General features: G+C 35.5%; 1 protein-coding gene across 1 annotated transcript in view; it reads right to left on the bottom strand.

Moving 5' to 3' along the window:
- ADCY3 (adenylate cyclase 3) overlaps positions 1-24,532 on the bottom strand; it is a 145,460-nt gene that overhangs the window by 4,571 nt on the left and 116,357 nt on the right. Inside the window, exons 14-19 of the mRNA XM_066594769.1 lie at positions 15,428-15,509; positions 14,787-14,945; positions 14,555-14,701; positions 14,157-14,276; positions 1,382-1,508; positions 17-141 (exon numbers count right to left, since the gene is read on the bottom strand). Of these exons, the coding sequence (XP_066450866.1) occupies positions 17-141; positions 1,382-1,508; positions 14,157-14,276; positions 14,555-14,701; positions 14,787-14,945; positions 15,428-15,509 (760 nt within the window). The remainder of the gene's footprint in view (positions 1-16; positions 142-1,381; positions 1,509-14,156; positions 14,277-14,554; positions 14,702-14,786; positions 14,946-15,427; positions 15,510-24,532) is intronic.

Below are 24,532 nucleotides of genomic sequence, written 5' to 3'. Positions count from 1 at the left end.
ACTTGACCTGCCGTACCTGTATGTTTCCCATAACACCAGTAGACTCCATTCTGCTGGCAACGTTCACTGTATTCCCCCAGATGTCATAGTGTGGTTTACGAGCTCCGATGACACCAGCCAGAACTCCTCCCTTATTGAGTCCTGCAGAAAAATAATGTGTTACTTTATACTTGTGTGCTTCGAGCTAATCAATAATAATGTCAACGATGACCGAACACGACATTTATGTGACCACCTTTGTGAAGTCCAGAAGTAATATTTCTTATGTGTGGCGCTATTGGTTATTACTGTGGCATGGGACTTGTTTTTTTTTTTCATACTTGGCCATACTCTATACATTTTATACCATTGACTGGGCCATGAGGAGAGGAGGGGCTCAGTTTCTCTCAACACGGCACTGTCAATGGATATCATTTTACCAAAAAGTCAGTTCATTAAATTTCTCCCCTGGTGAAGCTGCCCTTGTCACGGGTCAATGGCGTTGCCACTGATTTACATCTTCCTGGAACCCCTCTATGGTGTTCCAAGATGGCCGTGGTGTTCCGGTCACTACTTAATGCACACTGAGCAATCAGACATTGTATGTTGCTTTCTGATTGGCCAGCGCCGCTCATGTGAGCAGATCAGACTACCGACTTAGACTACCGGTGCGCCACTAGTACTCAAGTGTACATTGTGTACTCTAAGAATTGCCGTGGCCATCTTGGAAGAATGAAGAGAGGCCCTAGGAACAAGCAGATCGGTAGGCAAACCAAAAGAAAGGATGGCATCAGTGATTACAAGCCCCTCCCCTCTGGTCTCTGGACAAGTCTCGGCGACATCCAACATAGATGTATGTTGGATGTGCGTGAAATCTGTATGCAGCGGGTGTCAGTTGTCTTTGGCAGCTGACACTCGGTGTCAGTGGCGGTAATCGGAGATCACTCTGAGTGAAGCTGTTGACCAATTAGATGCCCCTGTCAGTTATGACGGCTGCAATTAACTGTTCCAGCAGAGGGAGAGAATTACTGCTGTCACCCATGATGGTTGACGGGTTGCCGTTCAACCTGGCAGCTGCTACGTATGTTTGCCTATGAAGCCCTGCCTCTGGTAGAACTTAACAGAATGCTTGTCAAAATGCAATGTACTGCAGTACTGAAGTAATGCAGTGAGTAGAGGGAAAAAAAAACTATAGATATGGTATCGCCACAACCGCGCTCCTACTTATAACATGTCATTACCTTCTGCGCCATAGTAACAGCCCACCAAAACAGAAACACAGAAATTCCTGCAGCATAACCAATTTGTGAAGCTACACACATGGATACAGTATGGAGGTGACACATCCTATTACTGCCGCACTGTATACACAACTGCAAAAAGAAAAGGAGGCCGAACTTACCGATCCGCAGCATGAAGTTATTAAATGACTGGTAGTTGATGTTCATCAGCGTCACCTTCATTGCCAGAGCGAAGTCAGCGAGATCAGCAAGATGCTGCCAACGTTCTTTATCCGAGATCTCCTCCTTCTACCGAGACAGCACAACAAATACAGTATAATATAGTTCTGTCATCCATGTTACTACTGAGTCTTAAGGGACAGTATTATAGTAGTTATATTCTTGTACATAGGAGGCAGTATTATAGTAGTTATATTCTTGTACATAGGGGGCAGTATTATAGTAGTTATATTCTTGTACATAGGGAGCAGTATTATAGTAGTTATATTCTTGTACATAGGGGGCAGTATTATAGTAGTTATATTCTTGTACATAGGGGCAGTATTATAGTAGTTATATTCTTGTACATAGGGGCAGTATTATAGTAGTTATATTCTTGTACATAGGGAGCAGTATTATAGTAGTTATATTCTTGTACATAGGGGGCAGTATTATAGTAGTTATATTCTTGTACATAGGAGGCAGTATTATAGTAGTTATATTCTTGTACATAGGGAGCAGTATTATAGTAGTTATATTCTTGTACATAGGAGGCAGTATTATAGTAGTTATATTCTTGTACATAGGGCGCAGTATTATAGTAGTTATATTCTTGTACATAGGAGGCAGTATTATAGTAGTTATATTCTTGTACATAGGGGGCAGTATTATAGTAGTTATATTCTTGTACATAGGAGGCAGTATTATAGTAGTTATATTCTTGTACATAGGAGGCAGTATTATAGTAGTTATATTCTTGTACATAGGGGGCAGTATTATAGTAGTTATATTCTTGTACACAGGGGGCAGTATTATAGTAGTTATATTCTTGTACATAGGAGCAGTATTATAGTAGTTATATTCTTGTACATAGGGGGAAGTATTATAGTAGTTATATTCTTGTACATAGGGGGCAGTATTATAGTAGTTATATTCTTGTACATAGGAGGCAGTATTATAGTAGTTATATTCTTGTACATAGAGGGCTGTATTATAGTAGCTATATTCTTGTACATAGGGGGCAGTATTATAGTAGTTATATTCTTGTATATAGGAGGCAGTTTTATAGTAGTTATATTCTTGTACCTAGGGGCAGTATTATAGTAGTTATATTCTTGTACATAGGGGGCAGTATTATAGTAGTTATATTCTTGTACATAGGAGGCAGTATTATAGTAGTTATATTCTTGTACATAGGAGGCAGTATTATAGTAGTTATATTCTTGTACATAGAGGGCAGTATTATAGTAGTTATATTCTTGTACATAGGGGGCAGTATTATAGTAGTTATATTCTTGTACATAGGGGGCAGTATTATACTAGTTATATTTTTGTATATAGGGGGCAGTATTATAGTAGTTATATTTTTGTATATAGGGGGCAGTATTATAGTAGTTATATTCTTATACATAGGAGGCAGTATTATAGTAGTTATATTCTTGTACATTAGGGGCAGTATTATAGTAGTTATATTCTTGTACATTAGGGGCAGTATTATAGTAGTTATATTCTTGTACATTAGGGGCAGTATTATAGTAGTTACATTTTTGTACATAGAGGGGAGCATTATACTAGTTACTGTATATTCTTCTACATAAGAGACAGTATTATAGTAGTTATATTCTTGTACATAGGAGGCAGTATTATAGTAGTTATATTCTTGTACATAGGGGGCAGTATTATAGTAGTTATATTCTTGTACATAGGGGGCAGTATTATAGTAGTTATATTCTTGTACATAGGAGGCAGTATTATAGTAGTTCTATTCTTGTACATAGGAGCAGTATTATAGTAGTTATATTCTTGTACATAGGGGGCTGTATTATAGTAGATATATTCTTGTATATAGGAGGCAGTATTATAGTAGTTATGTTCTTGTACATAGGGGGCAGTATTATAAAAGTTATATTCTTGTACATAGGGGGCAGTATTATAATAGTTATATTCTTGTACATAGGGGGCAGTATTATAATAGTTATATTCTTGTACATAGGGGGCAGTATTATAGTAGTTATATTCTTTTACATGGGGAGCAGTATTATAGTAGTTATAGTCATGTACATAGGGGGCAGTATTATACTAGTTACATTCTTTTACATGGGGAGCAGTATTATAGTAGTTATATTCTTGTACATAGGGGGCAGTATTATAGTAGTTATATTCTTGTACATGGGGGCAGTATTATAGTAGTTATATTCTTGTACGTGGGGGGCAGTATTATAGTAGTTATATTCTTGTACATAGGACGCAGTATTATAGTAGTTATATTCTTGTACATAGGGGGCAGTATTATAGTAGTTATATTCTTGTACATAGGGGCAGTATTATAGTAGTTATATTGTTGTATATAGGGGGCAGTATTATAGTAGTTCTATTCTTGTACATAGGGGGCAGTATTATAGTAGTTATATTCTTGTACATAGGGGGGCAGTGTTATAATAGTTATATTCTTGTACATAGGAGGCAGTATTATAGTAGTTATATTGTTGTATATAGGGGGCAGTATTATAGTAGTTATATTCTTGTACATAGGGGGCAGTATTATAATAGTTATATTCTTGTACATAGGGGGCAGTATTATAGTAGTTATATTCTTGTACATAGGGGGCAGTATTATAGTAGTTATATTTTTGTACATAGGGGGCAGTATTATAGTACTTATATTCTTGTACATAGGAGGCAGTATTATAGTAGTTATATTCTTGTACATAGGAGCAGTATTATAGTAGTTATATTCTTATACATAGGGGGCAATATTATAGTAGTTATATTCTTGTACATAGGACGCAGTATTATAGTAGTTATATTCTTGTACATAGGGGGCAGTGTTATAATAGTTATATTCTTGTACATAGGAGCAGTATTATAGTAGTTATATTCTTGTACATAGGGGCAGTATTACAGTAGTTATATTCTTGTACATGGGGGGCAGTATTATAGTAGTTATATTCTTGTACATGGGGGCAGTATTATAGCAGTTATATTCTTGTACATGGGGGGCAGTATTATAGTAGTTATATTCTTGTACATAGGAGGCAGTATTATAGTAGTTATATTCTTGTACATAGGGGGCAGTATTATAATAGTTATATTCTTGTACATAGGAGACAGTATTATAGTAGGTTTATTGTTGTATTTAGGAGCAGTATTATAGTAGTTATATTCTTGTACATAGGGGGCAGAATTGTAGTAGTTATATTCTTGTACATAGGGGCAATATTATAGTAGTTATATTCTTGTACATAGGGGGCAGTATTACAGTAGTTATATTCTTGTACATGGGGGGGCAGTATTATAGTAGTTATATTCTTGTACATGGAGGGCAGTATTATAGTAGTTATATTCTTGTACATGGGGGGCGGTTTTATAGTAGTTATATTCTTGTACATAGGGGACAGTTTTATAGTAGTTATATTCTTGTACATAGTAGTATTATAGTAGTTATATTCTTGTACATAGGGGACAGTTTTATAGTAGTTATATTCTTGTACATAGGAGGCAGTATTATAGTAGTTATATTCTTGTACATAGTAGTATTATAGTAGTTATATTCTTGTACATAGGGGGCAGTATTATACTAGTTATATGCTTATATATAGGAGCAGTATTATAGTAGTTATATTCTTGTACGTAGGAGGCAGTATTATAGTAGTTATATTCTTGTACATAGGGGCAGTATTATAGTAGTTATATTCTTGTACATAGGAGGCAGTATTATAGTAGTTATATTCTTGTACATAGGGGGCAGTATTATAGTAGTTATATTCTCGTACATAGGGAGCAGTATTATAGTAGTTAAATTCTTGTACATAGGGGCAGTATTATAGTAGTTATATTCTTGAACATAGGAAGCAGTATTATAGTAGTTATATTCTTGTACATAGGGGCAGTATTATAGTAGATATATTTTTGTACACAATGGGCAGTATTATAGTAGTTATATTCTTGTACATAGGGGGCAGTATTATACTAGTTATATTCTTGTACATAGGGGCAGTATTATAGTAGATATATTTTTGTACACAATGGGCAGTATTATACTAGTTATATTCTTGTACATAGGGCGCAGTATTATAGTAGTTCTATTCTTGTACATAGGGAGCAGTATTATAGTAGTTATATTCTTGTACATAGAGAGCAGTATTATAGTTATTATATTCTTGTACATAGAGAGCAGTATTATAGTAGTTATGTTCTTGTACATAGGGGGCAGTAATATAGTAGCTATATTCTTGTACATAGGGGGCAGTATTATAGTAGTTATATTCTTGTACATAGGGGCAGTATTATAGTAGTTATATTCTTGTAAATAGGGGGCAGAATTGTAGTAGTTATATTCTTGTACATAGGGGCAGTATTATAGTAGTTATATTCTTGTACATAGGGGGCAGTATTATACTAGTTATATTCTTGTACATAGGGGCAGTATTATAGTAGATATATTTTTGTACACAATGGGCAGTATTATACTAGTTATATTCTTGTACATAGGGCGCAGTATTATAGTAGTTCTATTCTTGTACATAGGGAGCAGTATTATAGTAGTTATATTCTTGTACATAGGAGCAGTATTATAGTAGTTATATTCTTGTACATAGGGGGCAGTATTATACTAGTTATATTCTTGTACATAGGGGCAGTATTATAGTAGATATATTTTTGTACACAATGGGCAGTATTATACTAGTTATATTCTTGTACATAGGGCGCAGTATTATAGTAGTTCTATTCTTGTACATAGGGAGCAGTATTATAGTAGTTATATTCTTGTACATAGAGAGCAGTATTATAGTTATTATATTCTTGTACATAGAGAGCAGTATTATAGTAGTTATGTTCTTGTACATAGGGGGCAGTAATATAGTAGCTATATTCTTGTACATAGGGGGCAGTATTATAGTAGTTATATTCTTGTACATAGGGGCAGTATTATAGTAGTTATATTCTTGTAAATAGGGGGCAGAATTGTAGTAGTTATATTCTTGTACATAGGGGCAGTATTATAGTAGTTATATTCTTGTACATAGGAGGCAGTATTATAGTAGTTATATTCTTGTACATAGGGGGCAGTATTATAGTAGTTATATTCTCGTACATAGGGAGCAGTATTATAGTAGTTAAATTCTTGTACATAGGGGCAGTATTATAGTAGTTATATTCTTGAACATAGGAAGCAGTATTATAGTAGTTATATTCTTGTACATAGGGGCAGTATTATAGTAGATATATTTTTGTACACAATGGGCAGTATTATAGTAGTTATATTCTTGTACATAGGGGGCAGTATTATACTAGTTATATTCTTGTACATAGGGGCAGTATTATAGTAGATATATTTTTGTACACAATGGGCAGTATTATACTAGTTATATTCTTGTACATAGGGCGCAGTATTATAGTAGTTCTATTCTTGTACATAGGGAGCAGTATTATAGTAGTTATATTCTTGTACATAGAGAGCAGTATTATAGTTATTATATTCTTGTACATAGAGAGCAGTATTATAGTAGTTATGTTCTTGTACATAGGGGGCAGTAATATAGTAGCTATATTCTTGTACATAGGGGGCAGTATTATAGTAGTTATATTCTTGTACATAGGGGCAGTATTATAGTAGTTATATTCTTGTAAATAGGGGGCAGAATTGTAGTAGTTATATTCTTGTACATAGGGGCAGTATTATAGTAGTTATATTCTTGTACATAGGGGGCAGTATTATACTAGTTATATTCTTGTACATAGGGGCAGTATTATAGTAGATATATTTTTGTACACAATGGGCAGTATTATACTAGTTATATTCTTGTACATAGGGCGCAGTATTATAGTAGTTCTATTCTTGTACATAGGGAGCAGTATTATAGTAGTTATATTCTTGTACATAGGAGCAGTATTATAGTAGTTATATTCTTGTACATAGGGGCAGTATTATACTAGTTATATTCTTGTACATAGGGGCAGTATTATAGTAGATATATTTTTGTACACAATGGGCAGTATTATACTAGTTATATTCTTGTACATAGGGCGCAGTATTATAGTAGTTCTATTCTTGTACATAGGGAGCAGTATTATAGTAGTTATATTCTTGTACATAGAGAGCAGTATTATAGTTATTATATTCTTGTACATAGAGAGCAGTATTATAGTAGTTATGTTCTTGTACATAGGGGGCAGTAATATAGTAGCTATATTCTTGTACATAGGGGGCAGTATTATAGTAGTTATATTCTTGTACATAGGGGCAGTATTATAGTAGTTATATTCTTGTAAATAGGGGGCAGAATTGTAGTAGTTATATTCTTGTACATAGGGGCAGTATTATAGTAGTTATATTCTTGTACATAGGGGGCAGTATTACAGTAGTTATATTCTTGTACATGGGGGCAGTATTATAGTAGTTATATTCTTGTACATGGAGGGCAGTATTATAGTAGTTATATTCTTGTACATCGGGGGCGGTTTTATAGTAGTTATATTCTTGTACAAAAGAGGCAGTATTATAGTAGTTATTGTCTTGTACATAGGGGGCAGTATTATAAGAGTTATATTCTTGTACATAGGAGGCAGTATTATAGTAGTTATATTGTTGTATTTAGGAGCAGTATTATAGTAGTTATATTCTTGTACATAGGGGGCAGTATTATAGTAGTTATATTGTTGTATATAGGAGGCAGTATTATAGTAGTCATATTCTTGTACATAGGGGGCAGTAATATAGTAGTTATATTGTTGTATTTAGGAGCAGTATTATAGTAGTTATATTCTTGTACATAGGAGGCAGTATTATAGTAGTTCTATTCTTGTACATAGGAGCAGTATTATAGTAGTTATATTCTTGTACATAGGGGGCTGTATTATAGTAGATATATTCTTGTATATAGGAGGCAGTATTATAGTAGTTATGTTCTTGTACATAGGGGGCAGTATTATAATAGTTATATTCTTGTACATAGGGGGCAGTATTATAGTAGTTATATTCTTGTACATAGGGGGCTGTATTATAGTAGATATTTTCTTGTATATAGGAGGCAGTATTATAGTAGTTATGTTCTTGTACATAGGGGGCAGTATTATAATAGTTATATTCTTGTACATAGGGGGCAGTATTATAATAGTTATATTCTTGTACATAGGGGGCAGTATTATAGTAGTTATATTCTTTTACATGGGGAGCAGTATTATAGTAGGTATAGTCTTGTACATAGGGGGCAGTATTACAGTAGTTATATTCTTGTACATGGGGGCAGTATTATAGTAGTTATATTCTTGTACATAGGGGGCAGTATTATAGTAGTTATATTCTTGTACATAGGGGGCAGTATTATAGTAGTTATATTCTTGTACATAGGGGGCAGTATTATAGTAGTTATATTCTTGTACATAGGAGCAGTATTATAGTAGTTATATTCTTATACATAGAGAGCAATATTATAGTAGTTATATTCTTGTACATAGGACGCAGTATTATAGTAGTTATATTGTTGTATATAGGGGGCAGTATTATAGTAGTTATATTCTTGTACATAGGGGCAGTATTATAGTAGTTATATTCTTGTACATAGGAGGCAGAATTAGAGTAGTTATATTCTTGTACATAGGGGGCAGTATTATAGTAGTTATATTGTTGTACATAGGGAGCAGTATTGTAGTAGTTATATTCTTGTACATAGGAGGCAGTATTATAGTAGTTATATTCTTGTACATAGGGGGCAGTTTTATAGTAGTTATATTCTCGTACATAGGGGCAGTATTATAGTAGTTATATTCTTGAACATAGGAAGCAGTATTATAGTAGTTATATTCTTGTACATAGGGGCAGTATTATAGTAGTTATATTCTTGTACATAGGGAGCAGTATTATAGTAGTTATATTCTTGTACATAGGGGCAGTATTATAGTAGATATATTTTTGTACACAATGGGCAGTATTATAGTAGTTATATTCTTGTACATAGGGGGCAGTATTATACTAGTTATATTCTTGTACATAGGGAGCAGTATTATAGTAGTTCTATTCCTGTACATAGGGAGCAGTATTATAGTAGTTATATTCTTGTACATAGAGAGCAGTATTATAGTTATTATATTCTTGTACATAGGGAGCAGTATTATAGTAGTTAAATTCTTGTACATAGGGGCAGTATTATAGTAGTTATATTCTTGAACATAGGAAGCAGTATTATAGTAGTTATATTCTTGTACATAGGGGCAGTATTATAGTAGTTATATTCTTGTACATAGGGAGCAGTATTATAGTAGTTATATTCTTGTACATAGGGGCAGTATTATAGTAGATATATTTTTGTACACAATGGGCAGTATTATAGTAGTTATATTCTTGTACATAGGGGGCAGTATTATACTAGTTATATTCTTGTACATAGGGAGCAGTATTATAGTAGTTCTATTCCTGTACATAGGGAGCAGTATTATAGTAGTTATATTCTTGTACATAGAGAGCAGTATTATAGTTATTATATTCTTGTACATAGAGAGCAGTATTATAGTAGTTATATTCTTGTACATAGGGGGCAGTATTATAGTAGCTATATTCTTGTAAATAGGGGGCAGAATTGTAGTAGCTATATTCTTGTACATAGGGGCAGTATTATAGTAGTTATATTCTTGTACATAGGGGGCAGTATTACAGTAGTTATATTCTTGTACATGGGGGGCAGTATTATAGTAGTTATATTCTTGTACATAGGAGGCAGTATTATAGACAATGGGGCAGTATTATAGCAGTTATATTCTTGTGCATAGGGGGCAGTATTATAGTAGATATATTCTTGTATATAGGAGGCAGTATTATAGTAGTTATGTTCTTGTACATAGGGGGCTGTATTATAGTAGATATATTCTTGTATATAGGAGGCAGTATTATAGTAGTTATGTTCTTGTACATAGGGGGCAGTATTATAATAGTTATATTCTTGTACATAGGGGGCAGTATTATAATAGTTATATTCTTGTACATAGGGGGCAGTATTATAGTAGTTATATTCTTTTACATGGGGAGCAGTATTATAGTAGTTATAGTCTTGTACATAGGGGGCAGTATTATAGTAGTTATATTCTTGTACATGGGGGCGGTTTTATAGTAGTTATATTCTTGTACATAAGAGGCAGTATAAGGGCGCCCACCCACTGGCGTTTTTTTTCCTTTGCGTTTTGCGTTTTTTCTCAAGAGCAATTAGTTTTGAATGTGTTCCTGTCCACTGGCGTTTTTTTTTTCGGTCCGTTGCGTTTTTTAACATAGGAACTGTCAGTTGCATATGTGTCCTTATTTTTCTCGTAATGCACCCATGAATGTCAATGAAAATGGCGCGAAAAAGCTGCGAAAATGCCGCAAAAAACGCCGCGAAAAATGCGCCGAAAACGCTGCGTTTTTCACGCACGGAAATCGCAAACGCCAGTGGGTGGGCGCCCTTATAGTAGTTATATTCTTGTACATAGGGGGCAATATTATAATAGTTATATTCTTGTACATAGGAGCAGTATTATAGTAGTTATATTGTTGTATTTAGGAGCAGTATTATAGTAGTTATATTCTTGTACATAGGAGGCAGTATTATAGTAGTTATATTCTTGTACATAGGGGGCAGTATTATAGTAGTTATATTCTTGTACATAGGGGGCAGTATTATAGTAGTTATATTCTTGTACATAGGGGGCAGTATTATAGTAGTTATATTCTTGTACATACGAGCAGTATTATAGTAGTTATATTCTTGTACATAGGAGGCAGTATTATAGTAGTTCTATTCTTGTACATAGGAGCAGTATTATAGTAGTTATATTGTTGTACATAGGGGGCAGTATTATAGCAGTTATATTCTTGTGCATAGGGGGCAGTATTATAGTAGATATATTCTTGTATATAGGAGGCAGTATTATAGTAGTTATGTTCTTGTACATAGGGGGCAGTATTATAATAGTTATATTCTTGTACATAGGGGGCAGTATTATAATAGTTATATTCTTGTACATAGGGGGCTGTATTATAGTAGATATATTCTTGTATATAGGAGGCAGTATTATAGTAGTTATGTTCTTGTACATAGGGGGCAGTATTATAATAGTTATATTCTTGTACATAGGGGGCAGTATTATAATAGTTATATTCTTGTACATAGGGGGCAGTATTATAGTAGTTATATTCTTTTACATGGGGAGCAGTATTATAGTAGTTATAGTCTTGTACATAGGGGGCAGTATTACAGTAGTTATATTCTTGTACATGGGGCAGTATTATAGTAGTTATATTCTTGTACATGGGGGCAGTATTATAGTAGTTATATTCTTGTACGTGGGGGGCAGTATTATAGTAGTTATATTCTTGTACATAGGGGGCAGTATTATAGTAGTTATATTCTTGTACATAGGGGGCAGTATTATAGTAGTTATATTCTTGTACATAGGGGGCAGTATTATAGTAGTTATATTCTTGTACATAGGAGCAGTATTATAGTAGTTACATTCTTATACATAGGGAGCAATATTATAGTAGTTATATTCTTGTACATAGGGGGCAGTGTTATAATAGTTATATTCTTGTACATAGGAGGCAGTATTATAGTAGTTATATTGTTGTATATAGGGGGCAGTATTATAGTAGTTATATTCTTGTACATAGGGGGCAGTATTATAATAGTTATATTCTTGTACATAGGGGGCAGTATTATTGTAGTTATATTCTTGTACATAGGGGGCAGTATTATAGTAGTTATATTCTTGTACATAGGGGGCAGTATTATTGTAGTTATATTCTTGTACATAGGAGGCAGTATTATAGTAGTTATATTCTTGTACATAGGAGCAGTATTATAGTAGTTATATTCTTATACATAGGGGGCAATATTATAGTAGTTATATTCTTGTACATAGGGAGCAGTATTATAGTAGTTCTATTCTTGTACATAGGGAGCAGTATTATAGTAGTTATATTCTTGTACATAGAGAGCAGTATTATAGTTATTATATTCTTGTACATAGAGAGCAGTATTATAGTAGTTATATTCTTGTACATAGGGGGCAGTATTATAGTAGCTATATTCTTGTACATAGGGGGCAGTATTATAGTAGTTATATTCTTGTACATAGGGGCAGTATTATAGTAGTTATATTCTTGTACATAGGGGGCAGAATTATAGTAGTTATATTCTTGTATATAGGAGCAGTATTATAGTAGTTATATTCTTATACATAGGGGGCAGTATTATACTAGTTATATTCTTGTACATAGGGAGCAGTATTATAGTAGTTCTATTCTTGTACATAGGGAGCAGTATTATAGTAGTTATATTCTTGTACATAGAGAGCAGTATTATAGTTATTATATTCTTGTACATAGAGAGCAGTATTATAGTAGTTATATTCTTGTACATAGGGGGCAGTATTATAGTAGCTATATTCTTGTACATAGGGGGCAGTATTATAGTAGTTATATTCTTGTACATAGGGGCAGTATTATAGTAGTTATATTCTTGTACATAGGGGGCAGAATTATAGTAGTTATATTCTTGTATATAGGAGCAGTATTATAGTAGTTATATTCTTGTACATAGGGAGCAGTATTATAGTCGTTATATTCTTGTACATAGGAGCAGTATTATAGTAGTTATATTCATGTACATAGGGGGCAGTATTATAGTAGTTATATTCTTGTACATAGGAGGCAGTATTATAGTAGTTATATTCTTGTACATAGGGGGCAGTATTATAGTAGTTATATTCTTGTATATAGGAGCTGTATTATAGTAGTTATAGTCTTGTACATAGGAGGCAGTATTATAGCAGTTATATTCTTGTACATAGGGGCAGTATTATAGCAGTTATATTCTTGTACATAGGAGCAGTATTATAGTAGTTATATTCTTCTACATAGGGGCAGTATTATAGTAGTTATATTCTTGTACATAGGAGGCAGTATTATAGTAGTTATATTCTTCTACATAGGGGCAGTATTATAGTAGTTATATTCTTGTACATAGGAGGCAGTATTATAGTAGTTATATTCTTCTACATAGGGGCAGTATTATAGTAGTTATATTCTTGTACATAGGAGCAGTATTATAGTAGTTATATTCTTCTACATAGGGGCAGTATTATAGTAGTTATATTCTTGTACATAGGAGGCAGTATTATAGTAGTTATATTCTTCTACATAGGGGCAGTATTATAGTAGTTATATTCTTGTACATAGGAGGCAGTATTATAGTAGTTATATTCTTCTACATAGGGGCAGTATTATAGTAGTTATATTCTTGTACATAGGAGCAGTATTATAGTAGTTATATTCTTCTACATAGGGGCAGTATTATAGTAGTTATATTCTTGTACATAGGAGCAGTATTATAGTAGTTATATTCTTCTACATAGGGGCAGTATTATAGTAGTTATATTCTTGTACATAGGAGGCAGTATTATAGTAGTTATATTCTTCTACATAGGGGCAGTATTATAGTAGTTATATTCTTGTACATAGGGGGCAGTATTATAGTACTTATATTCTTGTGCATAGGGGGCAGTAATATAGCAGTCATATTCTTGAACATAGCGAGCAGTATTATAGTAGTTATGTCCATGAACAAGTATTGACAATAGTTGTCAGCTACATGATACAGTAGATTTGATTTTGGCAGAATTGCGTTCAGTTTCCATGTGTGCCCTAAGAAACCTACGTGTTATCAGTTAAACACTCAGATTAGTGTTATTGTAAAAGTAAGGACCAACCTTGATAGTGCTGTTGTAGCCATTTGTATTGGAGTCTGGAGTGACTCCAGATGCCGCCATGTAAGTGCTTCCTATAGTCTTGATCTTTGTAATACACCGAAATTGAGGCTCATCCAACAACTGCAAAGAAAAAAAATGACATAATTAGAAATGGCGCTGCACCGAGTCATGTTATCATAGATATCCTTTGACAGTACATGTCCTTCTAATGTAATCACGCCAGAACCACATCATCCACAAGTGAAACATTCTTAAAAGTATGTTTCCAAGAAAGCACACAGATGGCATATGCTTGATGATGTCACCAATGAGGGCAATATCAGTCCTTCATATATTAGTGGCCCTTTTAAGCTTGTCAATTCCAATTAAGACTTCTATCATTAAGCTTAGTGACTTACCGCATCAAAATCTGAGATGATCTCATTGAGGAACCTGAGACACTCAATGCCTCCATTGTTGATACTCTCTTCTGTATAAAAGTCAGAGAAGTTTGGGATAGAAGCAAACATCACCCCAATCTCATCGTATGACTGGCTGTACAACTCCTGAGAGATAGGAAAGATATGTGAACCAGCTGAACATGGTCATGATCTTTCATCGAACATTGAGTCCACCTTCTCTTTATCTTACCTCATCTCTCTTTTTGGAGCCGAGAAAATGGCGAGCTACATGCTCAGGCAACATGTTGGTGACCAGTGCCTCGTTCCAGCGCCTCATGTCATAGACCTTCTCCTTTTGGTCATGTACATCAATCTTCCATAAGAACAGGGTCCTGGCCAACTTCTCCACCTGGAAAAGGCAAACCATGACTTATGGTCAGTTGCATTAGTCCAAACTACAGAAGCCCAACCCAACACATTGCTTCTCACTTTGGATCCTTAGAATTGGTATGTCGAAAAATGTTTGCCTCATAAGCCATAGGTTTTATGGTTGCATATAAAAAAGATAGAACAAACCGGAAAATCAAAATAATCCCCCATGCTTCACAGATCACAGCACAGTATCACATCTGGTGACAAGGGAAGCATAATTGCTGTGCTGGTTGACTTTTCCCATGGAAGCTCATGAGGAAGGATGAGGCCAATTGGACCTACATTTCCAGGATCTCCTACTGGGCTTGTATGCAGTTCGGTCCCATGTAGTCCTGAAGTTGTGTCAGACATCAGTATGGTGGAAGACCATTGCACACTTTGTAGTATGTGGGCGGGGTGACAAGAGAAGGCAGCACAACGATCAACTAAACTAACATTATTAGGCAAGACGTAACTTACATGTCGGGCAAAGTAGTAGAAACTGAGCATCATGATGAAGATCATCGCCGTCATGGAATATTTGGAAGGAACCAGGTACGTCCTGCAGAAAGACAGCGAAGAAGGAGTCCATGTAAACTTTTAGGATAATAGTGTATTGATCTGTGGATCCCATATAATCTGTAGATCACTTGAAATGTTGTCATGTGACAGTCATCAATTCCATTCATTAGCATTATACCAATTCTTTATTAGTATGGTCCTGAAATACTATGGTCATTGTTAAGGTCACATCTTATTCAAGATCCCGATATGTCAGTACAGATTATACTCGTATGTTTGGACAATGCTTCATTACAGTAGATATACAGAAAATGTTCAGTATGGAGGATATATAGACGATGTTTGAGTATGGAGCATATGTCCATGATGTTTCAGTATGGAGTGTATATAGACCAGGCTTTATTATAGAGGACATATAGACGATGTTTGAGTATGGAGCATATGTCCATGATGTTTCAGTATGGAGTGTATATAGACCAGGCTTTATTACAGAGGATATATAGACGATGTTTGAGTATGGAGCACATTTACATGATGTTTCAGTATGGAGTATATACAGTCAGTGTTTCAGTGTGGAGGATATATAGACCATATTTTGGAATCGAGGACAATATTTCAGTATGGAGGACGCATAGGTGATGTCTATATATTCTTCATACTGAAACCATGCTTTATTATACAGGACATATAGACAATGTTTTAGTAAAGAGCATATTTTACATGATGTTTCAGTATGGAGGATATATAGACCGTGTTTCAGAATGGAGGACAATGTTTCAATATAGAGCAGGGATGCACAACATGCGGCCCACCACTGGCGTAACTATAGGGGATTGCTCCTGGCCCCAGGAGCCTTAGGGGGCCCATAAGGCTTCTCTTCTCCATATAGGGAGCCCAGTACTATGAATAAAGCATTATAGTTGGGGGCCCTGTTACGGGTTTGTATTGGGGCCCGGGAGCTTCAAGTTACGCCTCTGTGTGGTTAAGAGAAGTTGGTGGGCCCCAAGATAAACCTTTTACACCCAGGCCCAGGAGCCTTTAGCTACGCCCCTGTGGCCCACGATGCCACTCTGTGCAGAACCAATCACCCGGTCACAGAAATATTTATGTGTGGCTGCTCACATTTAGTTTTCATGTCAGGGTGAAGAGAAGTGGTACGTAGCAAAGCAACAGGAACGGACAAGCACCAATGGTGCCCTGTGTAGACATGTCTTGGTCCCTTATGTATTAGGAGAATACAGTCTGTTGACCCGTTTGGCACTCCATGAGTTACAGGCATCATATGTACACGCAGCCCTCTCCATGGTAGTTTATGGGATTATAGTCTATTGGATTTATGAAATGCCAGGTCATTATCTTGCTATCCATCAATGAAGAGAGTCACATGCATTGTCTCCTGTGGGGAGTACTGATGGGGGGGGGGAGAACCCCAGTCTCCCAATAAGTGGGAGTTCTGGAAGTGGAACGTAGGATGGCATATTCTTAAAATGTACCATAAATGCCTCAGATAGGAATACTCTTGTGGCTTTGGAAGTGGTTCAGTACAGCAATGTGGCCCTCGTACAAGTAAAAGTAATGTTTCAGTATGGAGGTTATGCAGATAATGTTCAGTATGGAGAATTTCCAGACGGTGTTTCGGTATAGAAGGTAGATAGGCATTTGGGCATTTGCACCAAAATGTTGGCACAAATCACAGCAGACAAATTTATTGATGATTTGAAGCAAAATGAACAGATTTTTGCACCTTGCTAGAAAGTTTTCAAAAGTGTCTAGAAAAGGGGGTGCAAGTTTGTCAAGTCTTAACACTTTCCAATCCACTGTCTGACGTCTAAAGACATTCTCATTTATGGCTGTACAGCTCTGATGTCGGAAGACGTCCGGCAGGGTATTCTTACTGTATATTACTGGACGCTCTGTTGTTGGGAGCCTCTCCAGCGTGTCCCACACCACAGTACAGGCTCTAGCCAGCAGATGGCGCCATTGTATAATGGCAGAAAGAGAAAGCCCCCTAGGAAACCCTGCATCCAAAATTGGATTGCAAAGGGTTAAAATACATTGGTGTTAGTACTTATCTGCACTGGTTTTTATAAGCAAGGAGTGGTGTAAAGCATGCCAGTAAGTGGTGGTACAAAGTCGGAAACGGAGCCAAATCTATCAAACAACGTGCGGCACACATATATGTAGCATGTCTTCGGACAGCCTCACTTTCAGCAATAGATGATGTTTCAGTATAGAGAGCTTATAGACAGTGTTCCAATATGTAATATATATATAGATCATGTTTCAATTGAATGATATTTAAACAATGTTTCAGTATGGAGAATATACTGTATAAATGATGTTCCATTATGGAGTAAATAGAGACGATGTTCCAGTGTGGATGATATATAGACGATCTTCTAGTGTGGATGATATATAGACGATGTTCCAGTGTGGATGATATATAGACGATGTTCTAGAGGATGATATATAGACGATGTTCTAGTGTGGATGATATATAGACGATGTTCTAGTGTGGATGATATATAGACGATGTTTCAGTGTGGATGATATATAGACGATGTTCTAGTGTGGATGATATATAGACGATGTTCCAGTGTGGATGATATATAGACGATGTTCCAGTGTGGATGATATATAGACGATGCTCTAGTGTGGATGATATATAGACGATGTTCTAGTGTGGATGATATATAGACGATGTTCTAGTGTGGATGATATATAGACGATGTTCTAGTGGGGATGATATATAGACGATGTTCTAGTGTGGATGATATATAGACGATGTTCCAGTGTGGATGATATATAGACGATGTTCCAGTGTGGATGATATATAGACAATGTTTCAGTGTGGATGATATATAGATGATGTTCTAGTGTGGATGATATATAGACGATGCTCTAGTGTGGATGATATATAGACGATGTTTCAGTGTGGATGATATATAGACGATGTTCTAGTGTGGATGATATATAGACGATGTTCTAGTGTGGATGATATATAGACGGTGTTCTAGTGTGGATGATATATAGACGATGTTCTAGTGTGGATGATATATAGACGATGTTTCAGTGTGAATGATATATAGACGATGTTCTAGTGTGGATGATATATAGACGATGTTTCAGTGTGAATGATATATAGACGATGTTCTAGTGTGGATGATATATAGACGATGCTCTAGTGTGGATGATATATAGACGATGTTTCAGTGTGGATGATAAATAGACGATGTTCTAGTGTGGATGATAAATAGACGATGTTTCAGTGTGGATGATATATAGACGATGTTTCAGTGTGGATGATATATAGACGATGCTCTAGTGTGGATGATATATAGACGATGTTGTAGTGTGGATGATATATAGACGATGTTGTAGTGTGGATGATATAAAGACGATGTTGTAGTGTGGATGATATATAGACGATGTTGTAGTGTGGATGATATAAAGACGATGTTGTAGTGTGGATGATATATAGACGATGTTGTAGTGTGGATGATATATAGACGATGTTTCAGTGTGGATGATATATAGACGATGTTGTAGTGTGGATGATATATAGACGATGTTCTAGTTTCGATGATATATAGACGATGTTCTAGTGTGGATGATATATAGACGATGTTCTAGTGTGGATGATATAAAGACGATGTTGTAGTGTGGATGATATATAGACGATGTTGTAGTGTGGATGATATAAAGACGATGTTCTAGTGTGGATGATATATAGACGATGTTGTAGTGTGGATGATATATAGACGATGTTTCAGTGTGGATGATATATAGACGATGTTCTAGTGTGGATGATATATAGACGATGTTCTAGTGTGGATGATATATAGACGATGTTCTAGTGTGGATGATATATAGACGATGTTCTAGTGTGGATGATATATAGACGATGCTCTAGTGTGGATGATATATAGACAATGCTCTAGTGGGGATGATATACAGACGATGTTCTAGTGGGGATGATATATAGACGATGTTTCAGTGTGGATGATATATAGACGATGTTCTAGTGGGGATGATATATAGACGATGTTCTAGTGTGGATGATATATAGACGATGTTCTAGAGGATGATATATAGACGATGTTCTAATGTGGATGATATATAGACGATGTTCTAGTGTCGATGATATATAGACGATGTTCTAGTGTGGATGATATATAGACGATGTTTCAGTGTGGATGATATATAGACGATGTTCTAGTGGGGATGATATATAGACGATGTTTCAGTGTGGATGATATATAGACGATCTTCTAGTGGGGATGATATACAGACAATGTTCTAGTGGGGATGATATACAGACGATGTTCTAGTGTGAATGATATATAGACGATGTTGTAGTGTGGATGATATATAGACGATGTTCTAGTGTGGATGATATATAGACGATGTTCTAGTGGGGATGATATATAGACGATGTTTCAGTGTGGATGATATATAGACGATGTTCTAGTGTGGATGATATATAGACGATGTTCTAGAGGGGATGATATATAGACGATGTTCTAGTGTGGATGATATATAGACGATGTTCTAGTGTGGAGGATATATAGACGATGCTCTAGTGTGGATGATATATAGACGATGTTTCAGTGTGGATGATATATAGACGATGTTCTAGTGTGGATGATATATAGACGATGTTCTAGTGTGGATGATATATAGACGGTGTTCTAGTGTGGATGATATATAGACGATGTTCTAGTGTGGATGATATATAGACGATGTTTCAGTGTGAATGATATATAGACGATGTTCTAGTGTGGATGATATATAGACGATGTTTCAGTGTGAATGATATATAGACGATGTTCTAGTGTGGATGATATATAGACGATGCTCTAGTGTGGATGATATATAGACGATGTTCTAGTGTGGATGATAAATAGACGATGTTCTAGTGTGGATGATAAATAGACGATGTTCTAGTGTGGATGATAAATAGACGATGTTTCAGTGTGGATGATATATAGATGATGTTCTAGTGTGGATGATATATAGACGATGCTCTAGTGTGGATGATATATAGACGATGTTTCAGTGTGGATGATATATAGACGATGTTCTAGTGTGGATGATATATAGACGATGTTTCAGTGTGGATGATATATAGATGATGTTCTAGTGTGGATGATATATAGACGATGCTCTAGTGTGGATGATATATAGACGATGTTTCAGTGTGGATGATATATAGACGATGTTCTAGTGTGGATGATATATAGACGATGTTCTAGTGTGGATGATATATAGACGGTGTTCTAGTGTGGATGATATATAGACGATGTTCTAGTGTGGATGATATATAGACGATGTTCTAGTGTGGAGGATATATAGACGATGCTCTAGTGTGGATGATATATAGACGATGTTTCAGTGTGGATGATATATAGACGATGTTCTAGTGTGGATGATATATAGACGATGTTCTAGTGTGGATGATATATAGACGGTGTTCTAGTGTGGATGATATATAGACGATGTTCTAGTGTGGATGATATATAGACGATGTTTCAGTGTGAATGATATATAGACGATGTTCTAGTGTGGATGATATATAGACGATGTTTCAGTGTGAATGATATATAGACGATGTTCTAGTGTGGATGATATATAGACGATGCTCTAGTGTGGATGATATATAGACGATGTTCTAGTGTGGATGATAAATAGACGATGTTCTAGTGTGGATGATAAATAGACGATGTTCTAGTGTGGATGATAAATAGACGATGTTTCAGTGTGGATGATATATAGATGATGTTCTAGTGTGGATGATATATAGACGATGCTCTAGTGTGGATGATATATAGACGATGTTTCAGTGTGGATGATATATAGACGATGTTCTAGTGTGGATGATATATAGACGATGTTCTAGTGTGGATGATATATAGACGGTGTTCTAGTGTGGATGATATATAGACGATGTTCTAGTGTGGATGATATATAGACGATGTTTCAGTGTGAATGATATATAGACGATGTTCTAGTGTGGATGATATATAGACGATGTTTCAGTGTGAATGATATATAGACGATGTTCTAGTGTGGATGATATATAGACGATGCTTTAGTGTGGATGATATATAGACGATGTTTCAGTGTGGATGATATATAGACGATGTTCTAGTGTGGATGATATATAGACGATGTTCTAGAGGATGATATATAGACGATGTTCTAATGTGGATGATATATAGACGATGTTCTAGTGTCGATGATATATAGACGATGTTCTAGTGTGGATGATATATAGACGATGTTTCAGTGTGGATGATATATAGACGATGTTCTAGTGTGGATGATATATAGACGATGTTCTAGTGGGGATGATATATAGACGATGTTCTAGTGTGGATGATATATAGACGATGTTCTAGTGTGGATGATATATAGACGATGCTCTAGTGTGGATGATATATAGACGATGTTTCAGTGTGGATGATATATAGACGATGTTCTAGTGTGGATGATATATAGACGATGTTCTAGTGTGGATGATATATAGACGGTGTTCTAGTGTGGATGATATATAGACGATGTTCTAGTGTGGATGATATATAGACGATGTTTCAGTGTGAATGATATATAGACGATGTTCTAGTGTGGATGATATATAGACGATGTTTCAGTGTGAATGATATATAGACGATGTTCTAGTGTGGATGATATATAGACGATGCTCTAGTGTGGATGATATATAGACGATGTTTCAGTGTGGATGATATATAGACGATGTTCTAGTGTGGATGATAAATAGACGATGTTCTAGTGTGGATGATAAATAGACGATGTTTCAGTGTGGATGATATATAGATGATGTTCTAGTGTGGATGATATATAGACGATGCTCTAGTGTGGATGATATATAGACGATGTTTCAGTGTGGATGATATATAGACGATGTTCTAGTGTGGATGATATATAGACGATGTTCTAGTGTGGATGATATATAGACGGTGTTCTAGTGTGGATGATATATAGACGATGTTCTAGTGTGGATGATATATAGACGATGTTTCAGTGTGAATGATATATAGACGATGTTCTAGTGTGGATGATATATAGACGATGTTTCAGTGTGAATGATATATAGACGATGTTCTAGTGTGGATGATATATAGACGATGCTCTAGTGTGGATGATATATAGACGATGTTTCAGTGTGGATGATATATAGACGATGTTCTAGTGTGGATGATATATAGACGATGTTCTAGAGGATGATATATAGACGATGTTCTAATGTGGATGATATATAGACGATGTTCTAGTGTCGATGATATATAGACGATGTTCTAGTGTGGATGATATATAGACGATGTTTCAGTGTGGATGATATATAGACGATGTTCTAGTGGGGATGATATATAGACGATGTTTCAGTGTGGATGATATATAGACGATCTTCTAGTGGGGATGATATACAGACGATGTTCTAGTGGGGATGATATACAGACGATGTTCTAGTGGGGATGATATATAGACGATGTTCTAGTATGGATGATATATAGACGATGTTCTAGTGTGGATGATATATAGACGATGTTCTAGTGTGGATGATATATAGACGATGTTCTAGTGTGGATGATATATAGACGATGCTCTAGTGTGGATGATATATAGACGATGTTTCAGTGTGGATGATATATAGACGATGTTCTAGTGTGGATGATATATAGACGATGTTCTAGAGGATGATATATAGACGATGTTCTAATGTGGATGATATATAGACGATGTTCTAGTGTCGATGATATATAGACGATGTTCTAGTGTGGATGATATATAGACGATGTTTCAGTGTGGATGATATATAGACGATGTTCTAGTGGGGATGATATATAGACGATGTTTCAGTGTGGATGATATATAGACGATCTTCTAGTGGGGATGATATACAGACGATGTTCTAGTGGGGATGATATATAGACGATGTTCTAGTATGGATGATATATAGACGATGTTCTAGTGTGGATGATATATAGACAATGTTCTAGTGTGGATGATATATAGACGATGTTCTAGTCTGGATGATATATAGACGATGCTCTAGTGTGGATGATATATAGACGATGTTCTAGTGGGGATGATATACAGACGATGTTCTAGTGGGGATGATATATAGACGATGTTTCAGTGTGGATGATATATAGACGATGTTCTAGTGTGGATGATATATAGACGATGTTCTAGAGGATGATATATAGACGATGTTCTAGTGGGGATAATATATAGACGATGTTCTAGTTTCGATGATATATAGACGATGTTCTAGTGTGGATGATATATAGACGATGTTGTAGTGTGGATGATATATAGACGATGTTGTAGTGTGGATGATATATAGACGATGTTGTAGTGTGGATGATATATAGACGATGTTTCAGTGTGGATGATATATAGACGATGTTGTAGTGTGGATGATATATAGACGATGTTCTAGTGTGGATGATATATAGACGATGTTCTAGTGTGGATGATATATAGACGATGTTCTAGTGTGGATGATATATAGACGATGTTCTAGTGTGGATGATATATAGACGATGTTCTAGTGTGGATGATATATAGACGATGCTCTAGTGTGGATGATATATAGACAATGCTCTAGTGGGGATGATATACAGACGATGTTCTAGTGGGGATGATATATAGACGATGTTTCAGTGTGGATGATATATAGACGATGTTCTAGTGGGGATGATATATAGACGATGTTCTAGTGTGGATGATATATAGACGATGTTCTAGTGTGGATGATATATAGACGATGTTTCAGTGTGGATGATATATAGACGATGTTCTAGTGGGGATGATATATAGACGATGTTTCAGTGTGGATGATATATAGACGATCTTCTAGTGGGGATGATATACAGACAATGTTCTAGTGGGGATGATATACAGACGATGTTCTAGTGGGGATGATATATAGACGATGTTCTAGTGTGAATGATATATAGACGATGTTCTAGTGTGGATGATATATAGACGATGTTTCAGTGTGGATGATATATAGACGATGTTCTAGTGTGGATG

This window comes from Eleutherodactylus coqui, chromosome 1 (genome assembly GCF_035609145.1).
Source record: "Eleutherodactylus coqui strain aEleCoq1 chromosome 1, aEleCoq1.hap1, whole genome shotgun sequence".
In the NCBI taxonomy this organism is placed as follows: domain Eukaryota; kingdom Metazoa; phylum Chordata; class Amphibia; order Anura; family Eleutherodactylidae; genus Eleutherodactylus; species Eleutherodactylus coqui.
The sequence above is the reverse complement of the archived record's forward strand: the minus strand, read 5'-3'. Positions and strand labels throughout refer to the sequence as shown.